General features: G+C 48.5%; 1 protein-coding gene across 1 annotated transcript in view; it reads right to left on the reverse strand.

The window, feature by feature from the left end:
• Positions 1-6,271: 6,271 nt before the first annotated feature.
• The window catches only part of tbc1d4 (TBC1 domain family, member 4), a 32,169-nt gene continuing 10,620 nt past the window's right edge, over positions 6,272-27,820 (reverse strand). Inside the window, exons 5-22 of the mRNA XM_079731254.1 lie at positions 27,472-27,561; positions 27,055-27,159; positions 26,339-26,471; positions 25,792-25,883; positions 25,452-25,562; positions 23,896-24,009; positions 23,150-23,209; positions 21,133-21,359; positions 17,476-17,633; positions 16,433-16,639; positions 14,828-14,989; positions 14,245-14,406; positions 13,509-13,609; positions 13,045-13,188; positions 11,259-11,418; positions 10,930-11,099; positions 10,217-10,393; positions 6,272-9,428 (exon numbers count right to left, since the gene is read on the reverse strand). Coding sequence (XP_079587380.1) covers positions 9,198-9,428; positions 10,217-10,393; positions 10,930-11,099; positions 11,259-11,418; positions 13,045-13,188; positions 13,509-13,609; positions 14,245-14,406; positions 14,828-14,989; positions 16,433-16,639; positions 17,476-17,633; positions 21,133-21,359; positions 23,150-23,209; positions 23,896-24,009; positions 25,452-25,562; positions 25,792-25,883; positions 26,339-26,471; positions 27,055-27,159; positions 27,472-27,561 — 2,604 coding nt within the window. The 3' untranslated portion in view covers positions 6,272-9,197. The remainder of the gene's footprint in view (positions 9,429-10,216; positions 10,394-10,929; positions 11,100-11,258; positions 11,419-13,044; positions 13,189-13,508; positions 13,610-14,244; positions 14,407-14,827; positions 14,990-16,432; positions 16,640-17,475; positions 17,634-21,132; positions 21,360-23,149; positions 23,210-23,895; positions 24,010-25,451; positions 25,563-25,791; positions 25,884-26,338; positions 26,472-27,054; positions 27,160-27,471; positions 27,562-27,820) is intronic.

Genomic DNA, 27,820 nt, shown 5'->3' on the forward strand with positions numbered 1-27,820 from the left:
AGGCATATTATACATACCGAATCATAACAACTATTGCATAATACATATATATGGAGAGAGAGAGAGAGAGAGAGAGAGAGAGAGAGAGAGAGAGAGAGAGAGAGAGAGAGAGAGAGAGAGAGAGAGAGAGAGAGAGAGAGAGAGAGAGAGAGAGAGCGCGCCCCTGGAAGGATTGACTTTCTCCTGCCTTTGTAACCTCGTCTCCAGTTTTTCCTCCACACCCCCTCACCCCAAGGGCTTGGTTCGGGTCTGTGGGAGGGTGTGTGTCCATGTGAAACTAACCTCTTCGATTCTGTCGTATGACTAACGGGCTACGGAGAAAAACCTGAGCTAAATGTTTCAATATTTTAACAGAACATATGTAAATTCTTGCTCGTTTCGTCAACTAGCAAAATACGTAGTTAGTAGAAGTTCAGTAGCTTTAACCCGGTTCATTGCTCTATGAAGTAAGAAGCATGTTAAGATTTGGGATGTTACTGCGAGAGACTGTTCCCATGACTGTGCGCGGAGACAAGGCCGAGGAATGGGGGGGAGTTGGGCGTGGAGGGACAGTTACTTGGGGTGTGTTCTGCTTTGTAAAGAACTGGACCAAGATCCAGGAGGTTGGACAGTGAGCTGAAAAGATAGGCAGAGAGCGAGAGAGGGAGAGAGAGAGAGAGAGAGAGAGAGAGAGAGAGAGAGAGAGAGAGAGAGAGAGAGAGAGAGAGAGGGAGAGGAGACAGAGAAAGAGATAAAGAGAGGGAGAAGAGAGAAAGAGAGGAGAGAGAGAGAGAGGGGAGAGGAGACAGAGAGAGAGATAAAGAGAGGAGGCAGAGAGCAAGATAAAGAGGAAGAGGGAGAAGAGAGAGAGAGTGAGATAAAGCGAAAGAGCACGAGAAGAGCATGAGCGAAATGAAGAGAAAGAGATGGAGGATAGAGACAGAGAGAGAGAGAGAGAGAGAGAAAGGAGAGTGAGATAAAGCTAAAGAGAGAGAAGGGAAAGCGTGAGAAAGCAAGAGAGCGAGGAGTGTGCGGTTAGGCTGGTACTGATGAAAGGTGTGCCCCCAGCGCCCATTTTCATGTGAGTTCTCAGTAAACAGAGCCCTGTGTGTTGGCCTGTGAACGTTAAAGGCAACGATTAAGTAGTCAAAGGAAAGAAAAAAAAATCAGAGAGATGGGAGAACTAGAGGAGTATCACCGAGTCCTTTTACAGTATATATATTTTGAATTTTCTAATGAAAAACGGAAACAAATGTGAAGTTTTAGATAAAGAGCTTATCTGTAAAGGAAAATTTTGTTGTGAAAAGAAACACATTGAGGGGAGGGGAGGGTGATTTATGATTTTTCTCTTTTGTTTGTTAAGTTTGTCCAGAGATGACGTCAGACTGCGTCCTGACTCACACATAAGTCTGCCCTTCGCCTCGGCGTTGTTCGTGGGCGTGTGTGTGTATGAACATGCGCGTGTGTATGTGTGTGTGTATGCCCTTGTTGGTCATGGGAAAAGAATGCATGTACATCCCCCCTCTCGTGATTCCCCCCCAAACACACATACTAACACCCCCCAAAACACACTCACACACATACTAACCCCCCCCCCCCCCCCCAAACACACACACACACTACGCAAAGCATGATGTCAGATGTGTCTCACCTCGTTTCTGACACACCCAGAGCCTCCCACTACAGTGATATCATTTCTCCTGGGGTCCTGAGGGTTTAACCCCCTGAACTCAGATAAAGTGAGCTCCCCTCAAACAAGAACTGGGGAACGAAAAAGATGAATTAAAAACCGGGGAAATCGAGGACATTACAAAGGGCGTCTCCGCGGGGTCCTGTGATCCCAGCTTGTTATTTGCACTTTGGGGGCTGTGAGGGTCTCTCCTCCTCTCAGAGGATGATGTCCTCCGCTGCCTCTACTTCGTGTGTGTGTGCGTGTGTGTGTGTGTGTGTGTGTGTGTGTGTGTGTGTGTGTGTGTGTGTGTGTGTGTGTGTGTGTGTGTGTGTGTGTGTGTGTGACTCACTCATCACTTGTCTGAATGGTCCAACCCCCACAAACACACCCACGCACGCAAGCGCGCGCACACACACACACAGAATCACACACACACACACACACACACCCCTCTGACTATCTCTATCTCTCGTTTTCTCTTCCCCTTTACCCCCTCTCGGTCGTGCGGCCGTGTTTGTATTAATCACTGGTGAGGTGATGTTGGGGGCAGGGCGAGGCAGGGACAATGGATAATGTGATTAGATGGGGGGGGGCGGGGGGGGCTCGCAGGCACGGTGTCTCTGCTGGGATCAGTGCAGTCACCTGGGATTGCACTCACATTTGTCAGGCAGTCGTCAGCTGCAGGAGACACGGCCTCAATGAGATCTCCTCTCTCGTTACTTTCGGTCGGTGAGCATCTCTCGCCTTTTGCTTTTTTCTTCCCATGTTGTTTTTCTTTACACATGTCACACTGTGTGTGTGTGTGTGTGTGTGTGTGTATGTTTGTGTGTGTGTGTGTGTGTACCAGCTCTGCCCCAGATGTCGACTAGCTGCAGACCCCAGCCGCCGTGAGCTAGTGAGTGTGTGTGAGTGCGTACGTGCATGAATGCGTGCGTGCGTGCGTGCGTGCGTGCGTGCGTGCGTGCGTGCGTGCGTGCGTGCGTGCGTGCGTGCGTGCGTGCGTGCGTGCGCAGCCTTCAGACCTAGAAGGAATAGATGCAAAAGGAAGCTAAACTTAATGTAAACAGGCAGCCGGGAACAAATCTTCGACAAATAAGGAACCGGCAATTTGGAGCAGAACCTGGGAACCCGAATGCATGGAACTGAGTGGAACAGAATATCGAGACAAACATTTGACTAACAACGATGAGGAAAAACAGGAAGTGAATCAGGTTGGGGAAGGATGGCCACAGTGGGTGGGTGTCGATCGGGTCTTTTGTATGTGCAAGCGTGTGAGTGTCTCTTTCCATTTGCAGGTGTGATGCTCCTGTTGGTGCCTTTGAGTGTGTGTGTGTGTGTGTGTGTGTGTGTGTGTGTGTGTGTGTGTGTGTGTGTGTGTGTGTGTGTGTGTGTGTGATGTGTGTGTGCCTGTGTGTCTGTATGTGTCTGTGTGGAGATGCACCGTGTGTGTTTTCACAGATCTCACGGGGCTCTGCGGATGAATGCAACCACGGATCAGGCAAAGCCGGGCCGAACCTTCTCAGATCGTGCGGGAGAGCCATCGGGCCTGGGGGATTATGGGTAGTTTGTGCAGGTCCGCTGCAAGGCCGCTGTTCCTTTTTTCTTAGTGGGGGGAGAGAGCCGTTACAAGAGAAAGAAAAAAAAAAGAGAAAAAAGGGAAAAGGGAAAAAAATATGATGAGGGATTAAACATGACAGCCGTGTCATTAATCAGACGACTCTCCCGGCGCTGGCGGGGGTGTAGTGGCAGTACCTGGGCCGGCTCCGAGAAGGTGGAGAGAGAAAAAGGGAGAAAAACAAAGCGAACGGAAATGTGGACGAGTCATGGGAATAGGAAGAGCGCCGGTGCTTTCTTATGTGTGGAGCAGGGCTCTGCGTTTCTTCTGCGGCTTCATTATTGTCCTATTTCCCCCATTCCATGTGTCGTTCCTCCTCGTATCCCTGGCCGAACGCCACCACCGCCAGTAACACCGCCACTACCACCCCCTCCGGCAGACACACACCGCTGACAGGTAGAGAGCGGGCGAGGAAGAGCGAGGGAGAGAGGGAGAGAGAGAGTGGGAGCAAAGCCACTCTGCAGGAAGCAAATCTGTCACTATGCTAACTAAAACATGTCATTGGAGGTATGGTGAGAATACGTGCACTAGCATTCGTCTGTGCGTTTGTGTGTGTGCGTGCGTGTGTGTGTGTGCGTATGTGTGACTACATATTTGAGCCGAACCCAAGTCTGCTACTCTGAAGTTCATTTCACAAGCTGGGTTGTAAGAAAAGGACTGTTAAAAGGACTAGCGGTGGTACAACTGCATAAGTCGGGGAGGGGGGGAGAAAGGAGATGGAGAGAGCTAGGCAGGGCCCAGTATGTGTTTAGGGCTGCGTGTGCGTATGTGCGTGCGTGCTTGCTGTCTCTCAGGGGGGCAGCCTCTCTCTGGATGAGGCAGAGTCCACCTGGGTCTCTCTGCCACCCCTCCAGCTGTCTCCAAGCCTAACAGCCCCCCCTCCCGAACTCCAAAATACCCATGCTTCCATCCATCCCCCCTTCCCCTCGCTACACCTCGCTTTGCACTTCTGCCTCCCCCCCTCCTTCTCACTTTCTCCAACTTTCGAGAGAGAAATAAAAATAAAAAATTCTCTCTATATTTCTCTGCTGGACAACAGACTGGATACTGCATAGATGAGCTCATCTCGCTCTGATGATCCTATCTCGCTCTGGCTGGAGTTCAGTTTGTTTGTGTGTGTATGGAGTGTGTGTGTGTGTGTGTGTATGGAGTGTGCGTGTGTGTGTGTGTGTTTGTGTGTGTATGGAGTGTGTAGGTGTGTGTGCGTGCGTGCGTGCGTGCGTGTGTATGGAGTGTGTGTAGGTTTGTGTGTGTGTGTATATGGAGTGTGTGTGTGTGCGCGTGTGTGTATGGAGTGTGGGTGTGTGTGTGTGTGTGTGTGCGCGAGCATATGTGTGGTGTCTGTGTGCCTTGCTGTATTTCCGTCTGAAAGCACAGTATCGATTCAACATTTCCTTGGATGACCGTGCTGTGGATGACCGTGCTGCAGAAACAAAAGATATTCTCAAAACGCTGGGATACATGGTTCTGACGACCGTACACTGGCGGGGTCCAACTGTTTTTTTTCTTCTTTCATTGCAGACTCTGGTCTGCACCAGCGGCAGTGCAGCATGAATTCCCATATAAGGTAGGAGGACCCTTCTATTCTCACCACCACCACCCCACCCCACCGACATCAGCCAACCCCACCCCCACACTCCTCTCTTGTCCAAACCCAAGAATAAGCTCTGGTATCAGAACCCCCCCCTCTGAACCCCACCCTTTGGGCTGACCCTGGCCTTAGAACACACAAACACACAGACAGAAAAATACACAAAAATACATGCACACACATACGCAATGCGGATGCGGCCAAACATCCACACGAGTTCATTTCCTTTTTTGTACTTTGAAACATTGACGGACTGAGTTTTTACTACGATGCACGTTTCGTTTACGTCTTCCATCATGTCCTGGATTTACACCCGTCTCCCAAACTAGACTATTACACTTGGACCCCTGACAAGAAACCCACCCCACCGCCCAAATAGAGAGCTGGGGCCAGGCCCCCCCCTGATCCTTATGGGAACGAGAGGAGCAAGGAGGAGGGGACACAGACACACACACACACACACACACACACACAGATAAGGAGCCTCTGTGGAGGAAATGTGGTTCTTGACCAATCCCCAGCGGGCTCCCAGCATCCCTCGGTTACCCCTGCTGCAGGATGTGTCCGCGTGTGGGAATACACCAGGAATGTGCCCCCCCCCCCCCCTTTTTGTTTAGCGTGCGATAGGCCCTGGCACGGTCGTGGCTCTTTGTGTTTGTGCCTTGTGTGTTCCCTCTTGGTGACGAGCTCCAGAACACCTCCCCGGCACTGCTGCTGCTGCTGCTGCCACGACGGGGCTGTCCCCTGGGCCCGGCCCTCTTAGGGGGGGGGGGGGGGGAACTCTGGTCTGCTGCACCGGAGGCCTCACCACCAGGTACTAGTGTGTGCTCGGTCGACAAAGCGAAAAACATAAAAAAGACGATATGAAGTGCTTCCAAGATGTGTCGGTCGATTCTCTTGCGCATTCACGCACGGATGCGCGCACACACACACACACACACACACACACACACACACACACACACACAGAGAAGGATAGCAATCACATCGTTGCCCGCATCTTTTCTTTGTTACTTTATAAATGTACATTTGTCAAATCAAAAGGCATTGTGTTGATGGAGGGCTGCGCGCGTTGAGCAGATCCACTTTTATATTTACATCTCGTCTCTTTTACAATCAGCGCCAGGGATGTATTGTAAGCCAGTGAGCGGATTCTTTCTTTTTTGGCACGACTTCCGAAACACCGTACCTGCACTCCTGTCTGCCCCGAGGCGTTGAAAGAAAGTAAGAAAACTTCCAAAAAGGCCTTAAAAATAGAGCCTGTAAAAACTGACACGAACAGGTTGGCCTATTGCACCGCTGTTGTTATTTCGCACAGAGAGCCAGGTTCGGCTCAGGGCTACATCCCACACCTCGCAGGACCCCGAGGACAAAAGACGGCCGAGAACGATGGAGGATAAGGACACGAGAAAGCTGAGAAAGACAACCAGAAAGAGGCTTTTATTGAAGATATCATGACGTGTCTCCCGGCTGGGTGCGGAGGCTTCAAGTTAAAGGGAGAGAAACGCGCAACGCGTTTGCCTGTTGAGCTACGTTTGTGTGGTCGATGATTAAACAAGAACATGGTGCTAAGGCTGTTGATGCTTAAAGCATCAGGAGGTATAAAAGAAAAGAAAAAGAAATAAGAGAAAAGAAAAACAGAGCGAAAATCATTAATTCACCATGTGGATACAATTGACATGCAATAGCAGAACTGGCATTGCCAACGTGTTGCAGATTGTCAGACAGTGAATCATTAAGGCGTTCAGATTTTGGCACTCATCAGAAAATTAAATGTGTAATGCATAACATTGTTTATCAAAGATTATGTAAGCCACACTATGATCAGTCAACCACATCCAGTATTTACCCACAACACTGAAAAGCTATTTTTACGTGAGCATTAATAATGCTATTGTACGTTTCTGTTGAAGAGTCTATGCTACATTGTCTCACTCCTCTTAAACAGCACACCTGATATAAAATGTATCAAATAGCAATGTAAAGATCGTAATACATTGTAATACATTGTGAAATTGGGGACTTTTATTTCAGATAACTGAATAGACTTCCTCTTTGGTTCCAAGAGCTGATGTTATTGACAATGATTCATCCAATATTCAACGTTAAAAAGCCACCAGTGTAGAACAGGTTTTTACTGGTCATCCAATAGTTTTAAGAAAGAGAAGGCCTTGGAAATGATTAATCAGAAGTACATCCTGTACATTGAATAACCAGTCTTCCAAGTGATTACTGCAAGTTTTGTAAAAGACAACAAAAAAACAAGAACGGTAACAAAATGTCAAATATGTTACAGTGCAACTTTTTGCCCGCTAACGAGACCTGGCGTATGGCTCAGGGTCGTCTACTGGTCGTTTCAAAACATAAGTTGGTAACTTCTGCACATTCCTGTTTAAGCAACAGCAGCCTTGTTAAGCAGGCCGTGTTGCATGGTAAAAAAAAAGAAGAGAATGCTCATAAACAAGCAGCATTTCATGTGAAATACAGCACTCTGGACAACCGTTTGCCACCAAGGGCAGGGAGACGCTGTTGGCCTTTCGTGAAACACTTATTTTTACGCAGACATTGCATACGTGTTGTATAACGTAGCACTAAAGCCCAGGAGTATCTTCTCCTTCAGTGAGAAACCTTAAGAGATGGTGAGTCAGACGCAGCGGTGGGATGGAACTAAACAAAAGAACGAAGAGAGACAGAGCGGGAGAGAGAGAACTGAACCGTCTGTCCCTGAGGTCAGTCGGTTCGATGTCTGCCTCCCTCTGTGTGTGTGTGTGTGTGTGTGTGTGTGTGTGTGTGTGTGTGTGTGTGTGTGTGTGTGTGTGTGTGCGTGTGTGCGTGCGCACGTGCTTGTGTGGATTTGCGCATGCGTGTGTGTGTGTGTCACCCATAATGAGCATGGTGTTTGAACTAAAAGGACGTTCTCTACTCGACAGACACTGGCAACCGTTTTGATGTCCTCATTTCCTGTTTGTCTTCCATCTCTTCTCACCTCGCTGAAGGAGAGCTCAGCGTCTGCAGTCCAGGTGTTCGAGGGGAACGTCCACAACGCGAGAGTGGGGGACACCTGCCTCTCCCGATCCATGGCGAGATACGACTGCTAGAGTCGATCTGGCGAAGGAGCACCTGGTGCACAAACAGCCCCTCCCGGCCGACACAAATAAAAAGTAAACCCAGAGGAGGGCCCAACGTGACGAATGCTGCTGATAATGAAACGTCTGCTGCCGTAAACGTTTCTAATGAAAGTAAAAGATTTTAAAAAAAGGACGAAACGAGAAAGAAGTACAAACTGGGTCTCCTGGACCAACTGAGTCACGGCCGGGGCGTGGTCGGGTCGCTCTTCTGCGGTGGGTCTCGTGGTCTCACACACGCCCTGAAGCCCCCCCCCCCTCCTGCTCCATGACTAGATCAGCTGGTCCAGGGTGGGGCAGAGTGAGGGGGGGGGGTTCGTCACCACGACAAAGGCTCCACAACACGACCGGAGACCACTATCTGGTTCACTCACACAATCAGCGTCTTCACACATCCCTTTGTTTGTGTTTCCTAGTGAGTGGAAGACCACCCTGACCTCCACCTCCACACAGGACCTGGACGTTGAGCTCCCCCGAAACACAACAACACTTTCCCACTTGTATTTAGGGTCTTTTTTTTTTGGGATGGACATTACATTCACATCATTTTCAAGTACAAACAACGGGAAAAACAACATTTGAACAAAGTTATGAAAGCAAAAAAGGAGGACGTCTTTTTATGATAACCTCCAAAGTCTCTGCATAAAAGTGAGTTCACCAACAGGTAGGGGTGAACTAACACTTGGTTGATTGCATACCCCTCTAAATCAGGCTTGCAGACGCCATACCCAAACGTCAGACTTGGTCCACCACCTCTGACTCTCCCAGAGACTAGCAGTGGTTGTTGTTACATTAAGGCAGTGCTTGATTAGACTCAGACCGGAGACGTCTCTCCGCCTGAAGCACACTGGCAAAGACCTTGAGCGGTTATTACTTTATTGCTGAGCTTCTAACTGGCAGTGAGAGAATGATGACTGAAAAATGTACTTTGGTGCGCCATTAGGAAAGTCTGGGGGCAGGAGACGGCTGTGCTGGCTCGTCTAAGGCCCCAGACATCGTATTGTGAAAACTCTTAGGCCCTTTATGTGGCAGCACAATGCAGCCCAGCCTTCAAACAATATATACAGTATTACTTTAGAAATGCCATTTGCTGTGTGTGCCGTCTACCTTATGTAGCGTCCTTGCGGGGTGGGAGAGAGGGCGGGTAGGCGAACCCATATCCCCACACCCCCACCCCTACACACCCCAGCTTCCCCCCCCGCTTGGGGTACCCAATCAGGGCTTCTTGGCCACGGGTTTGGCTTTTCCGTTGGGGCCCATTTTGATCTGGGTCATCTCCACATCTGCCAAGGCGTCGGCAGGGAGACAGGAGCGCATGCGCTCGGCCGTCTTCTGGTACGACGTCCTCTCCTGCTCCAGGGAGCGAATGGCGTGCTTCATCTTGCTCTCCCGGGACAGGAAGCTCTCCACGTTGGTCTCCAGCGTCTGGATCTTCTGCCGCGCCGCCTGGAAGCACGGGAAACATTGAGGTTCACCGGAGAGAGAGAGAGAGAGAGAGAGAGAGAGAGAGAGAGAGAGAGAGAGAGAGAGAGAGAGAGAGAGAGAGACAGACAGAGTGAGAGAGAAAGAGAAAGACAGAAAGACCGAGAGAGACAGAGTGTGTGTGAGATATCAGACCATCCAACCACCAACCATCTGGACTATCTCAGTAGTCAGTACTCAACACCATGCCCACTTCATCAACGCGCGAAAGGTCCCGTTTGTTTTTTGGACTGAATAAATTCTTTGTCACTGGCAATATACATATATATACACATATACATATAAATATATATATATATAAATCTGTATATTTCTATGTATAAGCCAATTGATCAACGTCATTGACCATAAACAAAACAATCCTCCTTAGTGGCGGGAATGTCTGTAAGGAAACGTTGTTTCCTCAAATGTTTTGCAATCACTTCCCACTGTAACTTTTACAACACCCCTGTAATAGCAAGCCAATAAAGGCAACCGCTCAGTCCTTTGTCTCCCCTGGCCATTCTTTAACTTGCACTCTAGTGCCACCTACGGGTGATCTGAGGCATTACACAACAAAAACAAAAAGGCCGCAAAGGGGCACAGGAGTGTCAAGCAAATGGAAACGTAAACAAAGCTGAATGAAGGCGTCCCCCTCGTGGCTGAACTCTGACCTGAACCGTACTCGACAGTAGAACAAAGTCCCTTCCCTGTTCTCTGACCCTGCGACGCAACACAAGGTTTCCTCCGGGGTCCATCCACCCGCACCATACCTGCAGCTTCTCCAGCAGCTCCATGTTCTGCCTCTTCAGCTGGACGTTGGTCTTCTCCAGCTTGTCCAGCCGCTCAGAGTCCTCCGCCAGGGGCCCGCCCTCCACCATCTCGTCCTGGAGGACGTGGTACTCCACCTCGTACGTGTGGAGCTGCTTGGAGATGTCCATCTCAGACACCTGGAGAGGGGGAGAGTTGGCCGTGCCGGGGGAGAGAGGAGAGCAGGTCAGAAGCCGTCGCAAACGTGACCCGACGCTTCGCAGCAGTTGTCCGCCGGAGTGCTGCTACGAATTGATTGATTGAGTTTGACATGCTTTTACTTCAGGTCATTATTGGGATGATACTGTGGCGAGCCTTGACCAGTGGTGGGTACAGGGCTTTGTGGAATTATTCACATAAAACCCTGTTAGTTCCTTGGGAAAGGGTCTAAACGTTTTGTTTTATGGGTTTGGAGGGATAAAGTGCAACGTGCGTTTCCACACGCGGGCACTGTAGTAAAAGTAGTAAAGAATAAAGTAGTTAAAAAACCGACATTCATTTTAGGTGTAAAATGAACAGAATACTGCATTACGTATAACAGTATTCTGGCTACTAAAGTTAACAACTGTAAGCCTGAATTGTAATTGTTAACAGTTTTGTGAACGGTCAAAACTAATCAAAAAAAATGTGTGCTTGTTATCTCAGTTATAACATTTTGAAAACCTGTGATACCTACCTTGGCGATGGTCTGCTCCATCTGTGCCTCGGTCATGCTGGGAATCGTAGTTTTCAGGTAGTCCACGATGCTCTCGAAGCTGTCGCACTCCATTATCTCCTCCTCATGGCTGCTGAGGAGGCACAGCGCCACCTTGAACACCACCTCGGTGCCTCGGATGAAGAGGAAATCTGAACGCAAAACAAAGTACACAACAGCAAGGTTACATCGCACATCAGAGGACACCGGCGGACGACGCCGACGACCTCAGGCGATCAGCGGTGGGCCTTCGGGACGTCGGGAAGGCTGATTGGACGCCGGGAACGAAGGGCGGGTCCCAAACGACGTACCAAAGATGCGCGAGACGAATCCGAGGGGGAACTGCGAGGCGAAGAGCGTGAGGAACCAGGGCGCGGCGTAGAGGCTGGGCCCGATCTCCTGCTCCTCCAGGTGGGTGTACAGCCGGCGGTGGTAGTCGTGCAGAAGGCGGGAGAGCTGGTACATCTGGATCTGGAGGAGAGGAGGCACAGCACAAAGGGCAAGGAGCTTGGTGAGACTGACACTTGTATGGACGCACACACGCAAATGACCTGCTTACCAGAGCATGCCCACATTCAGAAGCTTTGTTGTTCGTCTGGTTACACGAGGGAGAACATACGAGCACATGGCTAATAGTATCGTCTTAACCTTGACGTGACAAAGTGCAGCCTTTGGTTCAGACGTATTTGTGCGTGTTCAGACATGAAACGGAGGCTAGGAATTCAGTACAGTGCGCTGCAAACTATTTAAATACATTCTAAACAAAAACCTGACTGCGAAGCAAAACAGTCCCAAAAGCAGAAGTGAGAACGAAGCAAAAAGTAAAACATTACCAGTCTGTCAATATCCTGACTCGCTGACACGCAATGCCCTCCTTAACATTACACGCTCACAAGGAAGTAACTGCTCTCTCTCTCCCTCTCTCCCACCCCCCCCCCTCTCTCTCTCTCCCGTACTCCCTCTACCTCCACCTCTTCCTCTCTCCCCCCCCTCTCTCTCCCCTCTCTCTCTCTCCCCCCTCCCCTCTCTACCTCTCTCTTTCTCTACCTCTCTCTCTCGTCAGTCTCAGCGAAGCACAATAGGAGCACAGATGGACAGACGAGGGCACAGAGGAGCTAGATTACACAGGGCCACGCCTCACAAAGCTTTCAACACGGTGGGGTCAAAAGGTATCGGCCAGGCAGGCTCACTTAAGGTTTGAACAAGGGGTGGGGACGCAACAACGCTCATGCTACGGTTTACTGTTGATCGCAGTTTCCCAGGCACGTCAAGCTAACAACCAACCCACGTGTTGCTTCTGAAACCGTTCTCAAAGTTCTCTATTGTGTGACATCGCTGCACGATTTGTGGAATTCATATTGAAAGGCTCCCCCCACAAACCCTCCTCGAATAAAGTGAGTTTGGTGTGAGGCACATAGGCTTGGCAGGTCGCCCGACTCTCTGGTTCTGGTTTGAATTTCATTACAGAATGTGACATCCTAATCCGTTTTATCTACCTTCAAACGTGTACTTATTGGAATTCAAGCACCCACCGCGACAATTAATTTGCGAGCTAGGTGGGTAAACGCATGGACATTGAGCCAAACCGGGTCTCACAAATCAGACTGAAGATTAATAAAAGAGAGCAAGATAGCGGACAGGCTAAATCTGGTTGAAAAGGCGTTTCACTTTGTTTTGCTTCATACTTATTTTGCCCAATCACGTTGCTTGATGGGGGAATCAGGACGCACGGACTTGGCTGTTATCAGCGAACAAAAACTTGGCTAGCACAAACATACTGTAAAAAGAGTTGCTGTAAAGGTATCACATCCACAGCTTGTAAACTGCCCACTGTAGAAATACACTTAGTAAAATCCCCCTCTTCATCCACTCACGCAAATGAGTCCCTTCACCATAAAATCTCTGTTACAAAACAGAAAACAACACGTAGCTCCAGCACTCTGTGTTTGGTTTCCGGGACAGGCTCTGAGTGTTGTTCCCCCCCAGAAGTTGTGCTACAGCACAGTAGATCCGAGAGCTGGATCCGAGAGTATAGGTGATTTAACCCCCGAAATTCGAATGAAAAACCAACGCATCGCAGTGCAATCAGCATCTCACCTGCAGAGAGACCATGTCGGGCCTGTACTGGCGCCGGAAGCCCAGATCGTACATGAGGAACTTGAGCATGTCAAAGGCCTGCCCCTCGCTCATGTGGAGCAGCAGGATCCCAGCCACGAAGCTCACCCCCTGGCAGTACCCCACCTGGTTGGGAACAGGGAGGGGGTCGGTGGACATTATCCCATGGTGTTTAAAAAGCGGATTCAAAGATTCAAAAGGTTTTTATTTGTCACATACTCATAAAAGGATGTGCAGTGCAATGTTTGTTCTGACATAGTCTGTAGTTCTGTGCTTAAAATAGAAATAAAACACAATAGAATAAAATAGAATAGTAGTAGGTCACTGAAGTACAGGACGTGAGTGTGCTGCTGGCACAGGGTGAGTGAGTGAGTGAGTGAGTGAGTGAGTGAGTGAGTGAGTGAGTGAGTGAGTGAGTGAGTGAGTGAGCGAGCGAGAGAGATTACCTCTGTATCCAGCAGAGAGTAGGCCTTCAGGAGATTGTAAAGAGAAAGCTGCCCTGCTCCTAGCTGGGCTGAGAAGTACTGGTGAGTTGGGAAGGTCCGGCCTGACCAGGGATATTGACGTGTAAAGTTTAGGGGAACATTTAACAATAAAGCTTTTTTCCCCAAACTAAAATGTGACCTGAAAATAAGGCCAACGCCCTTGCAGAAATAAATGCATCTTTCTAACTCTTGAGCTTTCTCTTAATAATAATGCACACAATAATTCTCGGCTATTAAAAGGACCATGTTATGGGTAATTCAACCACCTGGAGCTGTTTTAAATTATGAACTCTAGATTATGTCCAGAGAGTCCATTGTCCAGAGTTGGCCTTTCACACATGTAACTGGACAATGTCGGTGTCAGATGTGTTTTCACATATGTTGGATATAGTCTTGTCCAGTCAAACTCATACAGCTACACATACAGGTCTTCTGGGTAATGTCTGCATAAGTTCAGGGTTGCAGTGCATGTGTGAAAGTGGCTTTGCATGGTTTTCATTTGTGGCGGGGCGCCGTCAAGCTAAATGCCCTTAGGCAGAATCGACACACTAAAGTCATTTCTGACTCAAACGTTTTAGTGCAGCCAGAGGAGACGTTTCCGACGGTTTGATCGCCCCAGTGCCGTGGCCCTATAACTTAACAATCAATGGGATGCCAGCTCCCCGTTTCCCACCCACATGCATGTGTGTCAGCCCACCTAGGTCCACCAGGATGGCGTGCTGCTGGGCGGTGAGCTGCTTCAGCAGGTCTTGGTAGGGGGTGTCGGGGGGGAAGAGCTGGCGCTGGTCCAGCCGGTGGCGCAGGCGGTGCTGGTGGGACAGGAGGAGCCACACCTCGCCGCGCCGGCCCTTAGGGACGCCTGGACGCCGGGGAAAAGGTCGGAGCGTTTAGTACCGAACGGTTACGGAAACCCGAAAACAAATTCACATGAAGGGTTAATGTAGGCCCACGGATCAGACTTTACAGACTTATAATCTAACGCCCGATGGAAGACGTGCTCGGATCTAGGAGAAGGGGGTGTTTCACACACTTTTTCGCCTCATGTTTCGACCAATCGTGTTGCTGGAGGCGGGGCTCTGTAAGCGCGTGATTGGCAAACACAAGCTTGACCATCTGTAGTAAAGTGTAGAAATCCCCCCCCCACACACACACACACACACAAAGGCACAAGGCAAAGTACACAGTGAGTGTACTTCTTAGTGTTATACTTCAACTTGCCCACACGCACGCACGCACGCACGCACGCACGCACACACGCACACACACACAGGACCCCTCACCCTGGCAGAGGGCAGAGTGCAGCTCATCAGTGCACTGCAGTACGGTCGTCCGTCCCGGGGCGGTCAGCCTTTTCTCCCACTGGGCCAGCACCTCCTTGGAGGGGGGGCCCACCTCCTGGTAGTCCAGCTTCACCTTGCGGATGTGCAGCTCGTCACGACTCGCTGGAGCAACACAACGACACAACGACACGCAGCACAGGAGAGGTACCTTAATGGCGCGTCCAATTGAATCAAATCTTTGCGTCAAAAAGCATGCGTGTTTTCGACGAGTTTTCCTTATATCTCTTTGGTCTCCGTTTGAGGTCAGCTTTTTTGGTGCCTTTTTGAAATGTTAATAGAGCAAATCATTTCAGGAAGTAAGGAGAGGCAAAAATACATCTCTTGTTTTTTTTAACCGTCCTCGGAATAATTGAATGTTAACTGATTGATCTTGGAGTGAATGATTGAGCGCAACGGAGTGAACTCGGAGAACAATTCAATGTAACTGATTAAAAGAGAGTCTCCGGGACTTCAGATGCTCTCTTCTTCGGGGGGCGAGCATACGGTTGCTATGGCGACTCCTCACTCCATTGACAGGAACCACACGATAAGCACATGAGGAGGAAAAGATCTTCAGTTCAGAGCCTGATGAGGGTGTGGAGGGGCCATACGAAGGGCATATTTGAGCGAACAGCCGAATAGAAATGAACACAAAGGACTGAGAGACAAGGCCGACCCTAAACATGCAATACATAGAAAGCAGGAGGTTGGTTTTGTAGTAAGTACCACCACTGCCCCTGCCACCACCACACTACCAGAGCTACAGTTCAAATTTTCCTTGAACGAAACACAATCATCGTCCTTCCTTTCTATTTAAATATAATTTGCATTCACTGTTATGACCTCAAAGCAACTGTATCCACACACACACACACACACACACACACACACACACACACACACACACACACACACACACACAACACACAAACACACAAACACACACACACAAACACTTTGTGCCAGGAGTCGAAATAAAGAGTTTCATTGATGGCAAGATACTTTGTTATTTACACCAATAGGGGGCAACCTTTCTCAAATCACATTCCCCGATCGGAAAATGTATCTAAGATGAAAGACAACGTGTGTGTGTGTGTGTGTGTGTTGATTTCACACTGAAGTTGAAAACAAGAATACTCTCTCCCATGCACTTTGACCTACTAACAGGCAGCCTGTGTGTGTTTGTGTGTTGTATCTGTTTGTAGTGTGCCCAAACACGCCTCTCTAAATATAGCGTCTGCTTCGGAACGCTCACGCTCCGGCTGGGGCGGCGTGGAGGGGGAGGGAGGGAATTCCGCCTCGACCCATTATGTAAACAGCCGGAAAAAAAAACGGAAAAGAACATTCATACATCGTTTACACAACGCATATTTTTCCCATTCAACGTGCGACAACAACAAAAAAACACTGAAGATATATGGAGCAAACTTTCACACTGGTTTTAATCTATTTTTTGTTATTATTAAATCCTGTGTTTTTCCCAAGTGAGCAGGCCCCTCTGCTCGCCCATGTCACAAGGAGCGCAGTCAACGGGTGCGGTGGGGGCGTCATGTGACTCGGACTCACCCTCGAGCTTCTGGTTCTCCTTCTCCATGCGCAGCAGCAGGATCTGCTGATGGATGGCGTTCCTCCACAGCAGCCGGTAGTCGGCCACCGTCCTCCGTGGACACACCCCGGGGGGGGCGCCCTCCCGGGACGTGGAGCGGGACATCTGGCAGCCGAGGGGGGTCAGACGGGGGGAGAGGGGCAGCAGGTCCCGGGCTTCACACGGGTCTGAAAGCACCGGGTTAGAACCCATGTTAGATTGGAGCTCAATACCGGATAAGACGTTCATTAATAATTCATCTTATGTGCAAAAAGTTTCACTTTTCTATTCAGCTTCTAAAAAGGTGTCACCTTGTCGCTTGTTACATTTGTTAAATCAAACTGTTATTTACGACGCGTTCGTTAGCGCCACGCTTGTTTTCAAGCAATTAGCATCTCATTAAGCGATGTGAAATCCCGGTCTTCCTTATCTCATTGTGTCCACCGTTTCCTTTCAATCCTCTGTCTACTGTGTGCAGTGCCAGGTCAACAGTTGTAGTGTTTTGCGGCATTATTGGCCTCGACCCTGCCCGCACTGTACCATTTGATCACACATTTGTTACACATCTCAACTTCTGACCGTGTGCCCCCCTCATAACCGCCTTGAACTGCACACAACATGGTCCAGGCAGGTTTTACTTTCCAAGAATGCATTCCTTCGTGTGTAACTAAGATACATGATCTCCTGAGGTTAAAGTTAGCCAACAACTATGTGTTTGCACAACTGCTGAAGCCCACATACCGATGTCAACTACTCTGTAAATATGCTGTTTTCATGTCAAAAGTGCTCAAATGCCGTCAGTCCATAATTAAATAGGGAAAAATATAACAGTCCTCTGATCTCACGTGCACAGGCCATTTGCACCTCGTCAAGTGTCTTCAAAGTTTTTTTGTTTTTTTTAATGGATAACAAAGCTGTGTGTGTGTGTGTGTGTGTGTGTGTGTGTGTGTGTGTGTGTGTGTGTGTTTGTGCGTGTGCGTGCCTGTTCGTGTGAGTGTGCCTGCATGTGTGCGTGCCTCTTCACCTGGGTCCTGCATGGACGCGGACGGCTTGTTCATGGGCGAGGCGACTCTCAGGAAGATCTTCTGCCTCCAGGAGACCTTGCGGGGGGTCGTGACCTCCGCTGCGCCTACAGAATCGTTGCTGCAGGCGGACAGGGTCCTCTTCCTGCCCTCCCCATTGCTGCCGGAGAGGAGACAACCATCAGCCACCAACACACCGGCACAGTGAGACACAGCACCGTGACCTCAAGTCATCTACCAAAGCGACCCCAAACATCCATAGGGGTTTTTCAGCTGACGTCACACGTTCTAGGCTGAGTCTCCTTCATGTTTCCACGTCGAATAGCCACCGTGGCACAACGCCCGGGTGCTATGCGGAGGGTACCGATCCCTGGGTACTACTCCGTGGGTACTACTCCATGGGTATGCCACGGGTGATGCACTGTGTGGGGCTAAGTTACCGGCACAGGCAGAAGTGATGGCGGCGGTACCTAACGTACACCGCAGCAAAACATGCAACTCGAAGGTGCGACGCAGAACCATAACTGGAAGTCCCGTCCTGGCGGAGGCCCACGTTGGCTATTCATCGCGGGAGAACTAGTATGGTATGAATATAATATTAGACAAGTATAAGTATCATATTAAGTGGACGGCGTCTTCATTGTGTACTCCCCAAGTGTTTTGATGTGTCCTGGAGGATACTTTGTGGTGTAGTGGCAGGGATGCGGTGTTACAACGGGTGAAAGACAGAGTGAGCTTTTAGTGCTAGTACAGTGCTTGGCACTGGAAAGGTTGGCTGCGGAACAAACGCAGTTCGAGAGAACGGTTCATAAATGGAGAGTAATACTCTACTCCGTCGCGGGCTGGTGTATGAAGTCGGCGTTCTGGAATTTATTAATTTATCGGTGGTCCCGTCTCGGGAATAGAGTCATGCTTATGAAGAAGCATGAGATGTAGAAAAATTGTGTTTTCATTGCTACTTAGCGAGAAGTGGATTTTGGCAGTGGGGTTGCACGGTTTAGCCAGTGGAACAAAAAATGATCCCATTTAGATATGGCTAAACTGCGGTATGATATGCATTCTATACCCCAACAAGTATGTTCTTGTATCTTCTAGAAGGAACAGATGAGGTGATAAGCTGTAACAGATGGACACTTGTTCTTAGGCAAGGGTCAAACTGATCAGCAGGCAGCTAAACCGACCTTAGAGTATACCCATACAGCGTCCTACTTTTAACTTTGTGCTTTGTGAGGTTCTTTGCATCATTTGACCGTGTCTGAAACCAAAACAGTGATACTTTGGACAACGGAACCAAAATATAATTTCTAGGTCCCTGATAATCATTAGGCAATATACAGTGTGTACCAAAAACATGTGAAGAAAAACCTCTATGTGCACACACATACACACACTGACGCAAACATAGTATATACACAGCTAAACTCTCAATAGAAAAACATATTTTTAGTCTTTTGCCCTCAATTTTGGCAAAGGAGATGACAACAAAAATGACTTTTTGACGATAAAAGTCAGAATTAAAACTCATTTAGGGACTCACACACATGCGATTGTTAATGAAGCAAGTGAAGGTGTTAGAATTAGTCATCAGTAAACAACACAATAACATGAACAGCCATGGTTGCGCCCAAGAGCTAATTTTCATGTGCAATGTTGACTTATTCCTAAACTTCACTTTTCCAACTCCTGAAAAAGCTAAACAGGCAGTTATGTCCTTATGCAAGAGATAACATGATGAGCCATGGGTGAGCTTGCTCAGCACACACCACTCTGTCTGGTCCTGTGGTTAGAGAATAACAGGAAATGAACTCAGAGAGGGAGGCCAGAGTCGCTGATTTGTTATCGCAGACATCCTTGAGACTCAACTGCTGGTGTCATGGTTGGAGGTTATTAAGAAAAGATGTATGAAGGGAGTTGCGTAATTGCTGTAAACAATTACGCAACTCAGTTGGGGCAGCATTTGGGGTTGTACCCCGACAGCAGTTGGGGTACAAGCTGCTTCCTTATTGTGGCATTAAGTAACAAAGTGCCTCGATGAAGGAATATATACTTCTTAATTTTAAACATGAGTCAGCATATTTAAAAGTCTTAAGCAAACTGATTTTAATACACAGATTTTAAAAATATATATATCTTTATATGTATATATATTTATATATATATATATATATATATATATATATACACACTGTATATATATTTATAGATATATATTTTATTTTGTTACTATGTGACAATTATTTGCAACACACAGTAATTTCCCCTTGTATGTTGGTGGCCTGTTGCTGCCCTCCAAACAATGCTGATATAGACTTATCAAGGATCAATACAGTCTGTTGATCCCTAGGTGCCAGAAGGCAACCGCTTAAGCTACTCATCAAACGGCGACACGATTACCAAGGCAACATCGATGTATCGCGTCTCAGCGACACCGATGACCAAAGTGCTCAAATTTGAAATCGAGAGAGGACTCACAACAAACCAATTTTTTCTTTAAATCAACAGGGCGGCCAGTGTGCAGTTAATAGAGGCGCTCACATTCCGGGGTTATGGTCTATGCATGCAAAACAACCCCGTGCATCCGCATGCGGGTCAGGCGAGACACAGTGCCATTCAGCATCCCTTCCTACTTGGGGGGGGGGGGGGTGGGAAAGAGGAAGAGGCAACTAGGTCCTCTGAGCTGCAGAAACCAGAGAAGAAGAAGAAGAAGAAGAAGAAGAAGAAGAAGAAGAAGAAGAAGAAGAAGAAGAAGAGAGCGAGGGAGACATTCTTTTTTTTCCCTCGTGAAGAAGAGAAAAGGAAGACGTGGCGTGTTGATAAGGGGCAGGAATGGTGAAAAAAAGGAGTCAAAAGCTGACCGTTGTTAAAACACAATAATGACCCTCCCATGGAGCGTCTCCCACCCGTCCAGCCTATAGCGTCACTCCTCCACACCGCTGTGGGTGTGTATCTGAAACCCAGACCCATGCTTTGCAGAGGCTTCAAAGCAGGGCGTTGTGGGAGGCCCCTCTCACCTCTTGAGACTCCCACTGTCTGCCAGCGAGCCCAGAGAGCCCTGGTAAAAGCTTTTCAGGAAAGTGGGAGCGGAGAAGGAGGAAGCGAGGCTGAAGGAGGAGGTCTCGCTCTCCGAGACGCTTCGGGTGCGCGACACGCCCGCGGGACTGGACGAGCGACAACGGAGCGAGGACAACGCCACAAAAACAAAAACAAATGAAATGTTAAGGATATGTTAACGGGATTTCAAATCATGGGGACAGAACACAGTGACAGGAAGTGACTGGTGGGGCTTTTGTTCGGCGGACAGTAACGCGGTTCGGAGCTGATTACTGAGGGGGATTTCTCAGCTCAAGGTCGTAGCTGTAAAAAAGATCACATTGTCTGTCTAGGTCAAAGGTCAACGGTTAGTTTCGGAATGCTTCATTGGGGTGAGGGGGGAAGGGGGGTAGTTTTAGACATCCCATGATGTTAGCTTTAAATGAGTTTGTTTGTATTAAAGATGAACAACAAACTGTGTCTGGTACAGCGATTACGCCCCCCCGGGAAAAAAAAAACAGCGCATTTGACGGAGGTCGCCATGGAAACACAGATGCTTAACCTCGGACTGGGAAGGCACACTAGGGAGGTGGGGGGGGTGGCGAGGGTCGGGGGTCGCCCCCGGTTACCTGTGCTGCAGTAGCTCGGGAGCCAATGACTGCTGCCGACGGAGCGGGGGGTGCTTGCCCTGGTTAGCCGGCGGTCCCTCGAAGGAGATGCGCTTCTTGACGGGGGGGTGGCTGAAGGTGTGGGCGCGGCGGCGGAACTGCAGGCCCTCGGCCCCCGGGTCGTCGTCTTGGAAACCGGACGGCGACGCGGGCGCTGGCGGAGAGTGACCCGGGGACTCCTCGTCCTGCTGGGGGTCAGAGGTCACAGAAGCAAAACAGGGATTACATTTACCCGGAGCGCTCTGTTAATGATTGTACTGGAATAGAATTTCAAATCTTTTTTTTTTTTTTTTTTTTTTACATACACAGATCTGGGAATAACAAGTCAATTATTCAAGCAATTAAAGGAAAAAAATAAATAAAAGGATGACTACACTTGACTTCACGGAAGGGAACCTAAACAACCAAATCCTCTTGGAAGCACTCCCCAAACCCCCAGTCCAGCTCTGTACTCACCTAGCAAAACACCTTTGCGGCGACCCAGCTCCTAACTAGCACCCTCGTAGCTTTAGCGCCAACCTCGTGCCTCTTCACACAACATGCTCCCGCAGCTATTGTATTCAAATGGCCAACGTCCTGTGGCTCGCAGAACCACACACAATTGGTGGGGCAGCCCTTGGGGGAGCTCCGGTCGTATCCAAAAGCCTTCCAATCTGTTTCCCCCCACACGCTTCCCCACAGACAGCTCAGCAGTCTGACAGTCCCGTGCAGTGACACTTTCTGTTTAGCGGAAAGCAAAAAGTTACAGCATGGTGACCCAATACTTGGGTCACCATGGTTGATGGGGAAAACGCACCTACGCCCTCACGCTTCCTATAATCAGATACCTACCACGGCTTTTGCCCTTGTTAAGACTTCTGGATCGTGAGATTGTGAGATCGTTCACCAAATATGGACCCAACTTACTGAGCGCCGATGCAGACAGTTAATCACGGACCACCAAACACGTGCTAAGCACGCAGATTGCGATAGGAGAACAACACATTACCAAAAGAGAGCGTGCTGGTTCCTTTCTCAAGCATGCCTTAAGGTCCTGTTTACTATCCTCGAAGGAGGAAGTGGACGAAGGCATGGCCCTCTGGCTGTGCACACACACACAGGCCTGCACATCCTGGCTTTGTTCCCTCGCTCGCGTGGAGCTCCTGCATCCTGAGCCCCTCACACGGCTGAGGGCTGCACGGACCGCTTCCAACAGAGACGGACGCAGGAGGCAGGGTCAAAGAGGATCTGAAGCCGAAGCCATCGGCTGGGGCAGGGGTGTGAATGTGTGTGTGTGTGTGTGTGTGTGTGTGTGTGTGTGTGTGTGTGTGTGTGTGTGTGTGTGTGTGTGTGTGTGTGTGTGTGTGTGTGTGTGTGTGAGAGAGAGACCTGGTAGCAGGGTGGATGGGGGTAAATAGATATTCAGCATTTCCATGCTTCTACATTCCAAACCAAAAACCAGAAAGTGAATAAACTAAATGCTATGTCCTGAATCACATCTTGTGTGTTTAGTATGATTTCTACAGCCTCAGACCCCTTCTTATTTATTTGGAGTTATGGAACGGAGATCCAGGGGTTGACTCTGATCACACAGCTCCCTCATATTCTGCCCTGCCACGACATAATGGAGGCCCTTCTTCCCAAATTGTCGACTGACAGTTACACTAACACGCTCACACCCACGCCTACTGCGCTGTTTATCTACAGACTGCTTCGGAGAAACATCCCAGAATAACCTTTCAACCAATTCCACACACAAAAAATAAAAAAGTTTTCTCTTTAATGGATGAGCAAGAGTCCTGGTATATACAATTCAGCCGTCCAGAGTCTATCCCTCCCACTCTCTTCCTCACTCTCGTCCTCCCTTCTAAACAGTGTTTAACGTTTTGTTAACGTGGCGTTGGTTCAAAATAGAGATCGAAAAACATATTCCCCCAGCTGCTGAGCAAAGGGTTCCTGGGAGCCATCGCTCCCGTCGCCGTGGCGATGAAACACTCACTCGGTCGAAGCTGCTCATGCTTCCGATGCTCCCCAGGCGGTCGCGCATCCGACTGGCACCCTGGGGAGACGGGAGACGTGGCAAGGACGGCTCCGTTAAACAGGGTGTCAAAATATACACAGAGCACATGGAAAAGTACAACTGCTTCTGACATCTTTTTACTACAGGCACTGTGGATTTTATTAAATGCTATTCTCAATATTATAAATTATGAATCATTAAACACAGAGGATAATCAACATTAAAGGCACATTCAATTGGTCAAATGAAGATGGCAATGATAGTTAATTTGGGAAGGGGGCTCTATTGTGAATTATTAACCACTAACCCACATTGAATGAAAAAACCACTATTGCTGGCCTGTGAAATCAGAAAAAAACTGGATACAAAAAGCTTTAACTTGTATTGGCAGGTCATTGTTTGACCCATTCTCTCTCTCTAACAACAGATTGTATCACAGGACTCTGTTGATGATGGAATTATAGGAACCCTTACTAGTAGATATGGGTCAACCCCAAATCCCCATGGATGAAAATGATACAGAAAGAACGCAGACACACACACACACACACACACACACACACACACACACACACACACACACACACATACACACACAGGCCGCCGGCATACAAATTGGAAAGGAGAATAGGGATAGAATAGCCATCTGAAAAGATGAAACGGTAAAGTAAAAGCAAATCAAACTTGGCGAGATGGGGTATCTGGAGGATGAAACGGCAGCGTACCCGCGTGAAGATGTTCTCCAGGGAGCTGGTGAGAGAGGTGCGAGCTTTGTTCTTCAGGATGTCCAGTTTGAAACGACCACCGGCGCCGTCTCCTGCTGCGCTGTTTGGCGCGTTCTGTCACGAAACACCATCGCAACACAATATATCAGCATGGGGGCCAGGGTACCTAATGTAACAGCATGCTACACAATGTAACAGCATGCTACACAATGTAACAGCATGCTACAAAATATGACAGCATGGTACACAATGTAACAGCATGGGGGGCCAGGATACCTAATGTAACACCATGGTCCACAATGTAACAGCTTGCTACACAATGTAACAGCATGGTACACAATATGACAGCATGGTACACAATGTAACAGCATGCTACACAATAGGACAGCATGGTACACAATGTAACAGCATGCTACACAATGTGACAGCATGGTACACAATATGACAGCATGCTACACAATGTGACAGCATGGTACACAATGTAACAGAAAGGCGGCCATGGTACACAATGTAACAGCATGGTACACAATGTAACAGCATGCTACACAATGTAACAGCATTCTACACAATGTAACAGGATGCTACACAATGTAACAGAAAGGCGGCCATGGTACACAATGTAACAGCATGGTACACAATGTAACAGAAAGGCGGCCATGGTACACAAGCCCTTGTTGAATAACTCCTGTTCTTTATTTTTGGCAGACTGAAAGCGAGACACAACTGAATCCACTCTCACACAGTAATAATAATAAATGTGTCCTAAGGCACATAGTCCTGCGTCAGGTAGTGGTTAGTAAGACAGGTTGAAGTGCAGCGCAATTTAAAACTGGAATATGCCATCGATTTCAGCTGAGGAGGTTATGTTCCATCAAACATCAAGGTCAAGGTAGGTTGACTCTGAAAGGTATGCCCTCACGGCAGGCTTCAAAAGGCATTACCAATCGCACACTGAAAATTATGGATTATGAAATCTAACCATAATTTTGGGCAAGAGAAGTCAAGCACCACTTATTCTACCAACAGTAGACTCTTCAGGGGCTTTTAATATCAGTCTATATTTTAGAAATCCTGAAAAATGAACTGAGGGATTTACATTTGTTTGCGTGCTGGAAGTCGTTGCTGTAGGTGTGGGCGGGGCTAACACATCAGGGCTCAGGGCATAAAGTTGTCATTGTTTCTGAACCGAGATCCTCCAACTGGAATTGGGTGAACTCCAACTGAATACAACCTTGGAAATTCAGTTTTCTTTGGAAGAGGTCCCAATCTGCAGCCAGCTCAAATGAAGGACTTTTCACCTTTAGAAGTCCTCCAAACACATAAATTAAAGTACTAACCTGCAGACACTTAATAATCAAGATTAATCTAAATTCTTTAGGACATGTTTATCGAGTGTCGGGGGAGGGGACAGGACATTGGCGTGCACAAGGACAGAAAAGGAGGGGGAGGATTGCAGTATCAACGGTTGCTGGATTGCAACGTGATTCAGCATGTCTATCGATTCATAAAGCTCCCCCCCCCCCCCACACAAAAGCTTGCACCAAGTCTGTCGTTACCTGCGGGCACTCGCCGATGTGGAGGTGGGACTTCTGTTTGGTTTCACACAGCGTTCTGAGATGAATGATCACCACCTCGTTCTCCTCTTGCTCCGACGAGGGCTTCATTTTCTGCGGGCAGGGACACAGACACATGGGCACTTTGTTAGTGCTCAGCCGCTGGAAGCATGTGACCCCCGGTCACAACAGTAGAACGAAAGGTGAAGCCGGGTAATTTCATTTCTTATGATCAGCTGTGTCTACCAATCAATCACCAAACACCGGTTAATAGTTCACCACCTCGACCTGTCAAAGAAAAACGTTATCCCTTCCATCTGCGAGGGAAAGAGTCGATGCTCACCGTAACTCGCTCGAAAATGTCCACCTGCTCGTTCTCGCTCATTTGCGAGAGGTATTTCTGGATGCCAATCTTGGCCTTGGGAGGGTAAAGGCCTGGAACACATGGAGGGATCCAGAAGACTTGTTAGACGGCTTTAACGGCCACAGAGTAAGAAGAGTCTGCTATGAAAAAAACTATAAGGGGAGATAGGAGGCAATGTGTGCATGCACGTCTGTCTGTCTGTCTGGTTGTGTCTGTCTGGTTGTGTCTGTCTGGTTGTGTCTCTCTAGTTGTGTCTGTCTGTCTGGTTGTGTCTGTCTGTCTTTCTGGTTGAGTCTGTCTGTCTGTCTGTCTGTCTGTCTGTCTATCTATCTATCTGGTTGTGTCTGTCTGTCCGTCTGGGTGTGTATCTGTCTGTGTGTCTGTCCGTCTGTGTGTGTGTGTGTGTGTGTGTGTGTGTGTGTGTGTGTCTGTCCGTGTGTGTGTGTGTGTGTGTGTGTGTGTGTGTGTGTGTGTGTGTGTGTGTGTGTGTGTGTGTGTGTGTGTGTGTGTGTGTGTGTGCCCTCACCCTCGATCCTCTCACAGAGCTTGTGCAGGCCGTGCATGGGGCAGGCTTCACACAGCTGCAGCGGGGTCTTGTTGCTCTGCAGGGTGGCGGCCGTGCTGAAGGCCTGCTTCAGGGTCAGCATCACCTCGTCCACCTGACACACACACACGAAAACAAACACACGTACACAAACAGGCGCACAAAAACACACACACACGCAAACACACACACACAAACACAAAGACAAACACACGTACACAAACAGGTGCACAAAAACACACAAACACACACACAAACACACACACACGAAAACAAACACACGTACACAAACACACAGACAGGCGCACAAAAATACACACACACACACACACACACACACAGGCCGGTACAAACACACACAGACGCACGAAAACGCACACACACACACACACACACACACACACACACACACACACACACACACACACACACACACACAGGCAGGTACAAACACACACAAACACACACACACACACACACACACACACACAAAACACCCACACACCCAAACACAGGCACAAATACACACACACACACACACACACACACACACACACACACACACACACACACACACACACACAGAGGAAAACAGGGTCAGGATTGATCAACCATTAACAATAACAAAAAGGGTTCGAGTTTAAGGACAGGAAGTCGGTTTGTTTTGGAAGAAGTCTTGTCATGTCAAGGTGACTCACCAGAGACTCATTGGCACACTGGAAGACAAAGCACACATACTGGCTGGGACCGGACTCTACCGGGTCACGACAGATGAATCCAAAGTGGTCAGTCTGCTTTATCCCCTGTAGGAGACGTGAGGTCAGGAACACAAGCAAAGGGTCAGCGATTGTCTTTGCACAGCAGCAAAGGAAAAGCTATACTCCACCAGTGCTATTGTTTTTAATGAAAATCTAAAAGGTCAGAGTGCTCAAAACAGTCATGCAGAAGAATTTAAAAAACAATTACAGACATAGCAGCTCTAACACAGGATCTAAGGAGGGAGAATGTGACCAAAAAAGGATTAAATCGCAGCTTCTTAGCTTCGTGTCGGGACCGTAACCGAGACCGAAGGGATACGATTCAGTGTAATGAAAGCCAAAGGCAGTCAATCTAACCTGAGAGCAGGACGATATATCCTTAAAGTTCTTCTCCAGCACCACTGATTTACTGTCCGGACTGATGAGGTTCACTTCAAACCGGCCCACCTGTGAAGTGAAACAAGACCAAGGCCAGAGCAGACAGAGCAGCAATCAATCAGGTGTTTGACCTTCATGTGTGATGGTTACAAGCAGCTTCATGAGGAACCACATTACTCTCCCTGCACTCTCCTCTGTTTCTCATAACGAAAGTCTCCTTCAGCGTATTTTCAGACACACTCAATAACAACACAAAATCAAGGTTACCGTTCCTGGGTCAATTATTTTTCCCATAATTGACTGCAACAGAGTTTCATATTGAGTGCAG

The sequence above is a fragment of the Pollachius pollachius genome (genome assembly GCF_949987615.1).
Source record: "Pollachius pollachius genome assembly, chromosome: 3".
NCBI classification, from domain to species: domain Eukaryota; kingdom Metazoa; phylum Chordata; class Actinopteri; order Gadiformes; family Gadidae; genus Pollachius; species Pollachius pollachius.